This window comes from Citrus clementina, unplaced genomic scaffold, assembly GCF_000493195.1.
Source record: "Citrus clementina cultivar Clemenules unplaced genomic scaffold, Citrus_clementina_v1.0 scaffold_5, whole genome shotgun sequence".
NCBI lineage: Eukaryota > Viridiplantae > Streptophyta > Magnoliopsida > Sapindales > Rutaceae > Citrus > Citrus x clementina.
The window spans coordinates 41,806,397-41,820,606 of record NW_006262201.1 but is presented as its reverse complement, the minus strand read 5'-3'; the positions used below and the strand labels follow the sequence as shown (position 1 = coordinate 41,820,606).

Below are 14,210 nucleotides of genomic sequence, written 5' to 3'. Positions count from 1 at the left end.
AAAAAAAAAAAAAAACTAAAATATCACAACTTTACTATTTTTTTATTTTTTGCAATAATAAACAACTTTATTGTGACTTTAAAAAGGGAAAAAAAAAAAGAAAAGAAAAGAAAGAAAATGGTTACCCTACCAAGATCGATGTGAAATGTGAATGTGGCATGTGTTTTTGCATCGAAATGACTTGTCTTGATAGTATAAGATGGGATCAGGAATTCCCATCTTGAATTTTCCCTCAACCTTTGCCCCTTTGATTATGTTAATCCATTTATGACTTCTGAATCCTTTCATTTTGAATTGATCACAAAAGCCAGAATATGATATTTGAGTTTGAGAAATAATAGGCCATAACACACGTCCAGTCTCTTGTGTCATGATTTCACTTTTTTAAATTTATTATTAGACCACACCTTGTTGTTTTGAAATGCAATCTGAACAGAGGAAATTTCCTATCCTAATCCCAGCCCACACAAGTAGAATTTCATCTCAACAACTAGTACTTAAGTTCGTTGGTATTGGGTAAAGGTGATGATGTTATGCTTATTTAGTTAAAACATTTAATTTATATTCAATTGATGCGTCACCAATACAAATTTACTATTTGAATTAAAATTTAATAATTATCTATCACTTAAACTAGTCATATAGAAATATATCTTTTATCACATCAATTGAAATAGAAAATTTATAATTTAACTAAATGACTTATTGTTTGGCAATAAAGAGAAGAATCTTTATTATAAAACTTTTATATAAAATAATTATCCCTTTTTTCTTTTTCGTGTTTTTTTTCAGATTTATCGCGTTTAATATCTCCACGTATGTCAAGCAATTTGGGGCCTCATTAGATTTTGCTGCCAGTTAATAAAATCATGCCGCACTTTACTTTGTCAAATCTATAAGATATTATGATCTCATTCTCGTCATATCAAGACGTGCTGACAAGCTTTCTGTCCATGAGTTGTTCTCCAAAGACTATGATCTCGATCTATTCCAATATTTTTAATATATAACTTCATTACCTTATTTATTGTATTCCTGAATCACAGGCCTTTCTAGAGGACCAGCTTCTTGAAGACCATGTGGCTTCAACACTTGGGGATCCTATTTCATTCGAGGGCTTTTGGAAACAGGAGAGCATTTGAAACCCAAACGCAGTGATCTCAAAAGATTAAAAAACCCAGTAGGGGTAGGCCCAACGAGCATTTGATCCTGCACCCAAGAGCTTTCTAGATAATATTCTATTTCTTACAGACAGTTACAGGAAATGAGTGCGAACTTCGATCGCATTGACTTAACTCCAATCACTCAATGACAAAATGATGAAGGATAATCTAAATTAATCAAAAATAAAAAAAAATTGAAATTGGTTACATCTAAGTTTCGACGGTGTAACATGCACTCTTCACGTTTTATTATGAAGATTTTACCAATCAGATGGTAGAAAAAAAATACAGGGAAATCAAAGCTAAGAAACAAACTGGAAAAAAGCCTGAATTAGAATTAACGATGATACAACACGTTGCTTAGTCACTGCTATGTGCCAACCCATTATATATGTGGCAACAAGCATGGAATAGTTAAATTAATGGCCATCCCCACCTGGTGGCGGCCTTTTAGGCCTTCTGTCTAATGCAGTGAATTGATTGTTTCTCTGCTGATTATTTTGTTGATGGTGACCGTAGTTTCCTCTCTGTTGATTATCCCGTACGTACTGACCTTGGTTTCCCCTGGGCTGATGCTGCCCCTGGTTACCTCTTTGTTGATGGTTTCCTTGGAGATGACTGTAGTTTCTTTGCTGATCATGGTATTGTTGGTAGCCCCCGTCTCTTCTTTGATGATGTTGTCCTTGTCCATACCCTCTAGGCATGCTCTGGTTGGCACCGCCCCACTGATTAAAGCTACCAGCTGCAGGTGATTGGTACCCACTGTAACCACCTTGGGGAGGATATAAATTAGCCCCACTTGATGTCGAGCCCATAGGTCTGGGTGGATACCTTGGTCCTCCATTCTGATGAATTCCTGAAGGGTTGTACAAATGCGTTGGATGCTCTCCACTGGAATTTCTATCATACTGAGGATGATATCTTCTGTTAGGATGGTGAGAAGTATTTGAAGCATAGTGTTGACTATACCCACCATCATAGGGAGGTTGTGCAGCAGAAATAGACGATTGGGAATGCCCTGCAGGATAGCTATCTGTTCTTGGCTGCGAGAATCTATTATATCCTTGATCATAAACCCCATATTCTTGATAGGAAGGAACTGGAGGGACATACGGGGCCGCAGCATAAGGTAGCGGTGAACCATGCATACGATCACCATACCCATTACGATCCACTTTCATGTGCTGTAAACTATTAGCAACTAGTCTGTGCGCTGCCTCCCCGAGCTGACGGCCAGAAATAGTTCCATGGGGATTATGTCTGAAAGGAAAAACCAAATCCAATATTTCATCGGTCATAAACAAAAAAATAAAACTCTTTAATAGCACTAACATTAAGGCAATTAGCACAGCCAGGAAGACACTTCTTAAAGTATCAGATTATGCATTGTCATGTCAATGCTATTGAAGATCAAGCATACCTTCCATTTTCATGAGGCCTCCTTCCAGAATCTTCATGCCACAATACAGGTGCAGGTTTCAGATCCTCCAATTGCACTATCTGAAAGATGGAGAATTTAACATGAATAAACACAGGAACACCATCAAGCTAGAGAAAAAGCAGACCCACTTAATGTTTGAAGGCTATATAACTAAATCACAATGTCAAATCTAATATGTCTGCACACAATATTTTCTAAATACAGAAGAGTGAGTCATTTTTCATTCTGCAAAACATTTCATGGAGTGTGCTTGCAAATGTAACAAACATGTTAGATGAGAACATAAAATACATGCACAGCGAATGTACTGCTTAAATGAAAGGAGGCACCACTCACTAGATTCTACATACCTTTTTTGGAAATATAACTCCGGCAGGAGGCCTGGTAACGTGCTTATGTGCATCTGGAAGTTTGTATATAGCACATCTGAATGCCAGGGCCAAAAACACAAAAAGTCAACTCCTAGAAACATGATCACTTCAGTAACGAAGGTGGATTATATTCAATATTTATAAGCTTACAAGACTTGGTTGCCCATGATATCTTCCATGCTTGCGACAGGAGATCTAAATACAGGGGGATGAGGATCGCCAGCACAAGGGGATATGTAACCGTTCATCCCATCGCTGCACATACTATAAATAAAATCAGAATATAGTCCCTAAATGAGCTGACATATAAATCACATAGCAGTAATGCAACAAAAGCCTCAAAGACAGACACCCAATACTGAAACACTTCACTCAGTCTCTGTGCGAGATACTGAGAAATAAGGTGTGACTAGCCAAAAGATATTACCAGATACATTTAGTAGATGAGTTCATATGTTAACATTACCAGTAAGAATCGAGGTCTAATGAGAACATCAGTGGCCACCAAGGTAAATCATATTTAAAATAGAAATAATATCCTAATAAAAAACAAATAAAATGTTTAGCTAAACAAATTGGCTCAAGTCATAATCATTTTCATACAATGAGAAATAATCTCCTAACTAGGACAATTGAGATGATATGTACTTTAAAACCATTATACTCATTTTCATAGAACTTGTCCAACAAAACTGGTCATAAAAAATAGTCTCAGTTAAAATGATTGTTCAAACACGGCTTCCTCATTGTATGAAGCAAGAAATAGTTATTAAAGGATCAAGCTAAATGGTTCCATGCCTAATTTGATATATTCAAGACTGCCATACACACACCATGCAGAAAAGGTCAGAAATAACCAATTGAAATGGACTGTTAAAACATAGATATAATTTGGGTTACTAATATGAATTAATGGAGGTGGAAATGCAAAACATATAAGCAATGCAACGCAACGCAAAACGTATAAGCAACGCAACGCAAACCTTAACTCGGGATTGAGACGCTCCTTAACTTCAACTCGCTCTTTGATTTTCAACTGTTTACAATGTTCATCAAGTGTATATATGCTTGCAGAGAGCGGATGAGACAGGAGAACAAAAAGCATATCAGCCATGATACTGTTCCTTCGAGCTTCTTCCTCCTACGAAGGATGCCACAATAAATTAGATTAAAAAAAAAGGAATAACCTTAGGAATTATATTCAGTATCAACAATTAGCCACTCTAGAAAGAAAAAAACCGATAAGCATCATAAGAAGGTTTTGCCAAAGGGACCATACGGTTAAAGTATGCTCAATTTTCTTGACCTCGTCAAGAAGACGAGCTTCATCAATGAAAGGCAGCTTTGCAATACCCTTCAAAAGAGCAAGAAGAACAGTCAACCGCAAAAAAAAAAAATACTTGAAGAAGAAACTAATCCTGTAAGTTATTGTGTCACTAAAGCGAAACAAAAACATAATTTAGAAGATAACTAACCTGCCAAGAGTACCTCTTTCCATTCATGTCCACTTCAAAATCTGACAACAGAAAAAGAATATCAGGACGACGATTCTGACAAATATGAGTTAGAGATAACTTTGAGATGTTGAATTAACAAAGTTGCATACCAGTTGGGTAAAAATCACTTATAGGAGAGTTTGGATCTGTCATCAATTTCCTATAATGCTCAGGAAGTGCATGGGAACTGTAAATGGAACATATTTAGTATCTCCTAAATGAAAAAAAAAATTAAAAAGGCATCAAAAAAGTAGCCTCCCCACCTTGCAGCAGGGAAAACCCCCAAAAGTTGATTAAATGGTTTGAAAGGATGCCCCAATTCAAAGCTGATATTGAACTGATCAAGATCTTTGAGATCAGAAGCAAAGGGTGCATAATGATAAGGATAAAACCTGAAACCAAGAATTACAACATAAAGATCAGAAAGTCGATCATTATGGAACAGAAGGATTAATATTTTAAAAACCAAACTCAGGAATGACTACAATTCTACAAAGCATCCTTGGAGGCTAAAACGAGTAAAATAAAAAATTTAGCAGTGGGCATTTTATCTGATCCAACCCAATCCCAAACAAATATCAACTGCTGTTCGGGTTTCAGATAACAATTGGATAAGGTTCTCTTATATTTTGATGTCTGATGAGTTGCATTGATTCCCTTAATTTAGTTTAAATTAGCTTCATAATTGTATATTGAATAATTGATTGAAATTAGATAAATCAAAATATAATTTAGGGCTTCAGGCAATTAATTCAAAAAACCTTAAAAAAGATCAAAATTATTATTATTATTATTTTTAAACACAAAATTATTCACACAAAATGCCAAGGTCCAATCCGCCAAATCAGAACCCAAACAGGAACAGCTCAGATCGGGTTTGGGTTCCAATTCATGAAGAGTTCAAATATAATTATTGTGACCCAATTGGATACGGATCTGTACTGGTTTACCCCAACCCAATCTGAACCCAACTTTGCCCGCCCCTAAAAATATAACCACACCGCCATCATCCATGTAACAAAAAACGAAACAAGTAATAATCACAAATTTGAATTTTTACATCCATCATAAAACAAAATTCCAACCCCCTCTACCCTCCTTCCCCCCTCACAAAACACCCAAAACAAAAAAAGGCCCAAAAGAAGGGAAAAAATAATAATAAAATTAAAAGCACCTCAAACGAGAAAAAAGAAAACTCACCACTGCCAAGAACAGACACCTTCATAGTAGTAATGCATAACCCAACACAGACCCTCTGTGTACCTTAAGACCTATTCAATTAAAGCTCATTTACATAAGATAATCAATGATTTTGATGTAAAAAGCATTCAACAATAGAAACTCTGAAGTTCATCTCACTTACAACGTCCTTTCTTGTTTCTTCACGTTCCTCGGGAGTTTTAGCATTAAACTTCTCTTCATAATACCTTTCTTTCCAACCTGGCTCTCCCAACTTGACCTGATAAAAGAGATATAACATCTGCTACATCAAATGCAGGTAGCCACGAAAAACAAAAATTCATAACACCTACTACCACAAAATGCACATAGTCCCAAATAACAAAATTCTGTTTACCAACCATGACATTTGCTATTCAAATTCACACAAAACCCGAACTTGACGAAATGACAGCCTACTACAGTGTTAACAAGCACTGCAGGTCAAATACTTTAAGATTAACATGCATTCTTTTGGACCATTAATTGCATGAAAAGAGAGAACCACCATACAGTGTGGCTAAATATCAGAAAAGATTGAAACCTATAATTTATTTCATGCGACAAAAACTGCTCCCCACCAAAAGGGAAGAACATAATCAACAAATAGAGAATTATTCAAACCTTGTCTTCTTCAGGATTATCTGAGTTGAACGCATCGGATTTATCACGAAGTAACTCCTTAAGCTTTGCTTTAAATTCTTCCTTATTTTCCTGTGGCTGAAAATGAAGGAGCGCGTTACCCTAAGATGGATCACTCTAGCATGAACTAATACCACAAACCTTGCAAAAGTATTAAACATTAACGGAAAATAAAAACAGAACAGAAAATAAAATAAGATAAACGATAACAATTGCACTCTTAACCCCCGCCAGCAAGGCTCATACCAATTCAAAGGCAGCTAGCCCATAGAATATGAGTCATAAAGAATGGCTGAAGGAGTCAGAATACATTAAAGTGCCTCTGCTGAAGCATGAAAACATACATCTGTTTCAAAACTATTCTCTGCTTCAACAATGGCTGCACCAATAGTGGCCCCTGAAGACAAACGAGGAACTTTATGGGGCCGACCGGAAGTTCCTTTACCGTTATCTAGCCTGCCAACACATGCACTTTGCTGATATGGTGAAGGAGAAGGGCCTGAAGCAAGACGAGAACCATGAAATCGAGAAACAGGAACTAAGGAATCAGGTTGGGCTAGGGGCTCCACATCATCTCCTCTTCTTGCTTGTGCCTTTTCACGCTTGATTCTTTCAGCATGTCTCTGTAAGCATAAATTTTGAAAGTTATGAGAACAAAAAGGAAAAATTATGGCAACTATTTTCTTTCCTTTTCCTTTGAAAGGAAGGGAGAGAGGAGGGAAAGAGGAGGTGTAACAACAGTAATTATTCCAACAACATCAAAAGGTTAAGAAGAAAAAGTTGCACATGAACGTTCTGCATAAAACACGGATACTAAGGCTTCACAGGCAGTCAAAAAGCAAGCTGAAGCCTCCCTCCCTCCCTTACAGCCTGAATACATGGTTTCAACCATTTTCCTATACAACATGAGAAAGGCAGCCCAGAGAAAATCATCTTGAAATTTAGTTCTTATCGTACTTTTTATTTTGGGGGGGCTTTTTTCTGATAAGTAGTTCTCATCCTACTTAATTTGCCTATTGAAGTCCTTGAACGTGTTTATGATTGAAGGATATCCATACTTTTAGAAACAAAATTGAAAAGGCTGCCATAATGTGGAATAACAGTTACAAAGGCTGTGACCTTCCATCAGCACAAACTAAAGCCACCTTGAATCAATAATACTTAATTTATCCTACAAGGCAATTTCATGGAACTAGATTTCTAATAGTTCTAAACTGTCCCTAATGAACCAAAATTCCATGGATTGGTACAATTGGAACACACACAATTAAAAATATAAATTTCTCTAACATTCTAAGACCAGCCAGAGAGTACAATGTATCCCCGGGAAATTGAGCATGATAAACAAAATATCCTAGCTTATACAATCCGAATACACAGAAACATAAAAAATTGAACAATAACCACATTAATCGAGGGAAAAATACCTGATGGAGTCGTGCTCTTTTCTGGAATATTCTATCCTCATAAGATCCAACAGCTTGAATAAAATGCTCCACCCGGCGCAGACTTGGCTGAGAAAAAACAAGTCATGAAAAATGTAGAACAATCTTCCAAAGAAAACCAAAAAGAAAAGCCAGATAAAGTTGGAAGTTATAAAGTTGAATGAGCGGAACCACTTACAACTAATGCAAGATATAAACCTAATTAATAAATACCTTGCTTCCATCAGTCAAGTACCCGCCCAAAGCCCTAAATTCCTTCTTGTAAACTGCCATCAACAAGTTGATTGCACCCTGAAAAATAAACACAAAAATAAAATCACTAAGATGTACCCCATTAACATTTGTATCGTAAATCCAAGCTCAACGATGTACATACCTCACGAATCTCCAATGTTGGCATATGCGGCAAAAAGTCATTGCCAACAAAGAAACACATAAAGATAAAATCATCCACAATGCATTCTAAGTCGATCTCAAATGGAGGATTAGGAATTCTGAACTCGTAGTCCAGATATTCTCTAAGGGTCCATATGTGGAGAAACTGCAGATAAGAAAAAGATCAGATAGAGGAAATACGAGAAAATAGATGGTTACACATACTATTATACCATAACTAAAATAGAAATCTAAACTACCACCCTTTTCTGGATATTATCAATTCATTACTTACCTGATAGGGCTTTTTAGGCACAACGACCTCATCCCCTTTTTCATCAAATTCTCCTGCCTTTCTCTTCGCCTTTCCTTCACAATTGGCAGCCAGATGACCAGGCTGACCACAAAGAAAGCATTTGTCTTGCTGTCCAGGAGTAAATACAACCTGGAAAATACCAATTTGAAAAATAATGCTCATTGGTTGAAGGTTTAAGATTAAAAAATAAAAAAATAAAAAGAGAGGGGGAGAGAGAGAGAGACTTATAACATTCAATTATTCAGATAGCACCTACCAAACTAATTAATCAATTCTAATAAAGTAATAAGATGGAACAAAAACAAATAATTATTTGGTAACAGTACTTGTCACACAAGTTCTTTCATTTAAAATTAAATAGAACTACTCCCAAAACATATAGCAAACATAAGCATATAACAAATACCCAAATACAAACCTCTCGAAGGATTGAAAAATGAACTTCATGCGTTGCCAAAGCCAACATAATCAGATCCGCATCCTGTAACACAGCTCAATTTAACAAAGCAGACAATGTTAATCCACAATAATTTGCGCAAGGAATCAGGAAGTATGTCCAACTAAAGTTTCTGGCTCTATGAGAGATAAAAGTAGACTTTGGTAAAGAAGTATACCAAACCATACAAGCAATGGCGAGTATTTGGATCATAACCAGGAAGATTTCTTTGAAGGCGAACGTATGACATAATCTTGTGTTCCCCTTCACCAGGAACATTTGCATCAGAGAGTATAACCTTCAAAATGGAAGTGTAAGCAAGTTTTAAAACAAAATTGCATTCATCGACAAGGATAAGTAAGCCATTTCAACTGCACAAGATCTAAAGCACAAAGGAACAACAAAGAACTGCAGTTCTTTTGTTACCTTAATTTTTTCCCATCCAGGATCATTATTTAACCTAAGATGAATATAGTACTGCAATGCGATTGACAAAACGGCCATAAATTCGGTTCCAGGAGTGATAACATTAGAATCAAAAACTTGCGAATCAGATTTAGGAGGAAGCTTTCTGCCTTCTCTCTCAAATTCCTGTCGTAGACGTTCTTCTTCGGCAGCCTACAAATAAAAACTGAGAAATCAACAACTCCTACATGGCTTATTATTTTGAATTACAAAAGCAATATGAAACTTTTATGGGAATACATACATGATACATCCATTATCCATACAACCTATATGGATAGCATCTAGAATAAACATAAAAAGAAAAGCCAACACGTCATAATCATTAAAGTGCATGAACAACACGATTCCAAGCTAAAGGATACCTATGCAATGGTAGGATATTATCTTTTGCAAATCTAGAACTCATAACCAAGCAATTCAAGCTGACCAAACGATAAAAATAGGTATAAGAGAAGATCACGGTAAGTTATAACATCATGAATCCCTAGAATTCCATTCACTAGGTTCTTAACACCAAATCTTTACAAGAAAAAACGGGAAAACATATTACATGCAGAAATGCAAACATTACCAATAAAAACACATTCACATGAGTCTATATCCTACATCCATCAACATAGAAAAATCTCAAAAAGCTCAATTATATCCAAGCACCAAAGATTACCATTGGATTATATGACAAAGAAGCGTAGAGGTCAGACTTTGAGTCTCCAATAACTTAAAACATTTATAAGATAGATTTAAGTTCTCTATATAAAGATAGTGCATTGTCAGCATGTTAATTTGACCAACCAAAGAAGCATAAAACCATCCACATGATACATATGGTAGAAGCACCTAGAATCCAGAAAGCACATACCGAATCAGCAGCATCTTTAGAGGCTCTAAAACGCCTAGATCGCTGTTGATTCATTTTAGCCCGCGGAGCAACACCATCTGCAAGTTGTTTCCAGAAATTCAGTATCACTAACATCATCATACATAATAACTATCTGTTTTCCATACGAATCATCAACAGAGATAAAACCTCACCAATTGCCATGTAAAGCAGTTTTCGGGGACGCACCATCACAAAGAGTCTGTCAATGTAATCAAACATACATTGAAATACCTCGTCAAATGTTGTTGGAGCAGGCTGCATCAGTAAAATTGCATTGTCAAATAATCACATAATTATTACTTTCCAACCCCTAAGATGTACCAAGTTAACAATTAGGCCATCAATATCATATAACACATTTGTCATTTCAAACTGACAGTATTTTATCAAAATTAAATCAACCAAAAAAAAAATTCCCGAAGACCTCCTATGATTAAAAGCTTACTCTGTCTTCGGGATGAAAGCAGGGGTGAATGATCCCGTTCATGTCGAGATACAAATTGTCGTATTCCAAACCGTTAGGATTAGGTTTACTTGTATCGACCGGAATCTTAACGCCGTCGATAACGACGGGCTCTTCTTCGATCACGTCGGCCACCACTAACGGATACTTCTCCGCTAGCCATCTGTAAAACGCCGGTACTCCCATTTTCAAACACAATCGAGTTCACAGTCCCTCGCGAAACACGAAAATGAATAATCGAATTCGAAACCCTAATTTTAATAACAAGAAGAATAGGTTAAAGAAGAACCCCGCTTTCAGTTTTGTGTAACAAATATTTGAGAGGACGGTGGGACGGTTATACCCCTTAAAGCTTCGATAAATTCTTTCAGTGTTGAGGAAAAGATGAGGGTGTTTATGTCTTGTGAAATATAAAGTAGGAGCACGAGCACTAGGGCGGCTTGGCGTTTCCGACTTATGGATAGAGTCACAGGATATTTTGTTTACAAAGGATATTTTATTTACGGACATGACTAGCTTACAGAATCTGTAAGCTACAGACTGCAGCATCAGCCGTTGGATGTGGTTGGATGTGGAGTGAGAAAGTAAACAATAGAAGATCGGATGGTGGTATGACGGGAGATGTTTGTTACAGAATGTGTACCATAGACAGGTCCTTTATTTACAAAGGATATTTGCAAATTGCAATGGTTGTAATAACACGACCGGTATCCCTTGGTTTTTTTATAATTTCACAAATAAGAACTTGGTTTTCCTATTTATACAGATAAATCCAAACTAAAACTCCCAATAAATTTTCCACAACTTGAAAAAAAAATGCATCAATAATATTCTTTTAAAACCTATTTTCTAAATGAACCCTAGCATTTGCATTATTACAGTCAGCGCTCATTTTTTATTCCTACAATATTCCTGTCAATAACATTTTCTACGACTTAAAAAAAAAAAAAACAAAAGAACACACTAATTGTTTGATTGATTGGATTGAGCAAATCTTTACTCGATGCTGTAAGGAAGATTGTAATTTAGTTGTGATGTTGTGTTGGAGGCTTTGGTTTAATCGAAATGATAAGGTGTGGAATGATCATTGTAGCCAGAGGCAGACCTGTGCCTGGGCTAGACCGGGTTGTAGCCCGGTCTAGCCCCAAAAAAAAAATTAAAAAGTGATTCGAAAATTACAAAATTGCCATTGAATACATAAAATAATATTTACTTTCACTTTTTCCTCTTTACCTTTCCCTGTTTCTCCCTTTTGCATTCATCCAGCAGCAACAATAAAATCCCTCACTCCTGCGGCTGTGGTGGTCCCTTGCTTCACTTCTTTTCAACTCAAGCACTTTCCATTCAATTTTTAATAGGTAAAAATCACTCCTATTTTAATTTATGACAATTCCATCTCTCGTTTACAAGTATATTAATTTATTACAACTATCTCTCTCTATCTCTCTCTCTCTCTCCCTCTCTTTTTCGTTTACAAGCTTGAGTGAAATCAAAACATCTTTTCTATGATTCTCTTTCTTGCAATAATTAGGCATAAAGTATAAACAATTAAACAAATATCAACAATTGAGATTTGGGTAATAATTTTTTGGTGATTATTGATTTGGTAGTTACCATATAATTCTAATTGATGGTTGGCATCTCTATATTAGAATGAGTAGATAATAAATTGTCTAATAAATAAATAAATTTGTTTATTGAACTTCATCATTTGATTAAATTAACTCAAATCTCACTGTTTATCTATTAATTTTTTTCTTATTATTCTAATATTTTATAATTCTTTTTTTCTCAAAAATTTGATAGGCATGGGTATTTGTATTAACCATATATTGACTTGTATGAGCCTTTAATGTTGATTTTTTTATTTTGCGACTTTAAATATATTTAAAATTAGTAGAATGTATAGCTTATAACACTTTTAATGATTTATTGATTCTTACACAATTACATGTTGTTATAGGTTATAATGTCAAACAACAAATCCAAACCGAGGAAAACTCTACTTTCATTCTTTACTAAAGTAAATGATGGTCAATCATCAAATGGGACAAGTTCTATGTGCAACATTGATGCCTCAAGTTCTCCACCTAAGTCTCAAAGAGTAGAATTTGAGAAAGTTGACACTCCATCTACTGTTGACACGCCTTATTTAGAACGTGATCCCGGATTGCGTTTTTCAATAAGTAATTTTCCCATTGACAAGCGTGAAGATGTGCGGATGGCATATATAAATATGGGATCATTTCAACCCAAACTACAAAAGTATCCATCGACTAAATATGGTACGCAAAACCGTCGATTTCAATTTTCTTGGTTCTTGAAATTTCCTTGGCTTGAATATTCTATATCAAAAGACAAAGCATTTTGTTTTCCATGCTATATTTTTCATGATAAGCCATCTAGGAATGAAGCATTTGTTGTTGATGGGGTTCAAAATTGGAAGTATGTTGGTTGTGAAAAAACATGTCCTTTTGCTCAACATGAAGGAGGTCATGGTTATTCTCACAATGATGCCATGTTGAAATGGAGCAATTTAAAGGATCCATCCAAACATATTGATAAGAGATTGAATGCACAATCTTCGCAACAAATTTTGGAGAATAGATTGCGACTTAAAACCTCAATAGTAGCTACTAAGTGGTTAGTAAAACAAGCATGTGCTTTTAGAGGACATGATGAGTTCGTTAATTCTCTTAATCGTGGAAATTTTATTGAATTAATTAAGTTGTTAGCAATAATGAATGAGGAGATTAATAAAGTTGTGTTAGAAAATGCTCCTAAAAATGCCCAATACATAGCACCTAAGATTCAAAAGGAGTTATTGAATATTATTGCTAATAAAGTACGACATAAGATTCGAGAGGAAGTGGGTGATGCTAAATTTTGTATCATAGTTGATGAGGCACTAGATGAATCTCACAAAGAACAAATGGCTATTATTTTGAGATATGTTGATTGTGATGGTTTTATTCGAGAACGTTTCTTTGAAATTGTGAATGTCGATGAAATAAATGCATTGACTTTAAAGAATGAGATATGCAATGTGCTTGCTCAGTACAATCTTTTAGTTGAAAATTTAAGAGGTCAATGGTATGATGGTGCTAGTAATATGGCAGGTGAATGGAATGGATTACAATCTTTATTTCTCAATGATTGTCCGTATGCTTATTATGTACATTGTTTTGCTCATCGACTACAACTCGTATTAGTTGCGGTATCTAAAGAAGTGCATGAGGTATGGCTATTTTTTTCGAAGTTGAGTTCTATTATCAACTTTGCTAGTGCTTCTTTCAAGCGTTATTTTGAGTTTAAATCTGCTAGAGAAAAAGAAATTATAGATTTGATAGCTTTAGAAGAGCTTGAGACTAGTACAAGGGCTAATCAAGTTAGAACTTTACAAAGGGCTGGAGATACACGTTGGAGCTCACATTTTACTTCAGTTAGTAGGTTTATTGAGATGTTTGGTGCAACTCTTGAAGTTTTAGGAAAATGA

General features: G+C 35.5%; 2 protein-coding genes across 3 annotated transcripts; one reads left to right on the top strand and one right to left on the bottom strand.

Annotated features, from left to right (window-relative positions):
* Nucleotides 1-1,469: 1,469 nt before the first annotated feature.
* On the bottom strand, nucleotides 1,470-11,173 carry LOC18042431 (5'-3' exoribonuclease 3). Of its 2 annotated transcripts, none has more exons than XM_006435092.2 (23): nucleotides 10,697-11,173; nucleotides 10,404-10,506; nucleotides 10,231-10,307; nucleotides 9,330-9,521; nucleotides 9,082-9,201; nucleotides 8,886-8,948; nucleotides 8,447-8,596; nucleotides 8,153-8,317; nucleotides 7,990-8,067; nucleotides 7,759-7,845; nucleotides 6,676-6,954; nucleotides 6,314-6,409; nucleotides 5,835-5,930; nucleotides 5,672-5,742; nucleotides 4,735-4,863; nucleotides 4,582-4,658; nucleotides 4,451-4,491; nucleotides 4,255-4,329; nucleotides 3,959-4,116; nucleotides 3,126-3,239; nucleotides 2,955-3,030; nucleotides 2,584-2,663; nucleotides 1,470-2,423 (listed from the first exon to the last, which is right to left on the bottom strand). In XM_006435092.2, the coding sequence occupies exons 1-23, from the start codon at nucleotides 10,898-10,900 to the stop codon at nucleotides 1,583-1,585; spliced, it is 3,372 nt and encodes a 1,123-aa protein (XP_006435155.1). In that variant the 5' UTR covers nucleotides 10,901-11,173; the 3' UTR covers nucleotides 1,470-1,582. The 2 variants fall into 2 exon arrangements, with proteins under 2 accessions (XP_006435155.1, XP_006435154.1); XM_006435091.2 differs by having other exon boundaries at nucleotides 3,126-3,230.
* Nucleotides 11,174-12,683: 1,510 nt separating this feature from the next.
* Nucleotides 12,684-14,210, top strand: LOC112098221 (zinc finger MYM-type protein 1-like). The gene has a single exon (XM_024183871.1). It carries the CDS (start codon nucleotides 12,684-12,686, stop codon nucleotides 14,208-14,210), a length of 1,527 nt encoding a protein of 508 aa, XP_024039639.1.

What these genes read in the sequence shown, in the direction of transcription:
- LOC18042431 (XM_006435092.2), bottom strand. Translation starts at nt 10,900, where the DNA reads ATGGGAGTACCGGCGTTTTACAGATGGCTAGCGGAGAAGTATCCGTTA. An exon ending in TGCCTAAAAAGCCCTATCAG is followed by an intron (nt 8,318 to 8,446) that starts GTAAGTAATGAA and finishes TCTTATCTGCAG; the next exon opens with TTTCTCCACATATGGACCCT. An exon ending in GAGTTATATTTCCAAAAAAG is followed by an intron (nt 2,664 to 2,954) that starts GTATGTAGAATC and finishes TCCATCTTTCAG; the next exon opens with ATAGTGCAATTGGAGGATCT.
- LOC112098221 (XM_024183871.1), top strand. Translation starts at nt 12,684, where the DNA reads ATGTCAAACAACAAATCCAAACCGAGGAAAACTCTACTTTCATTCTTT.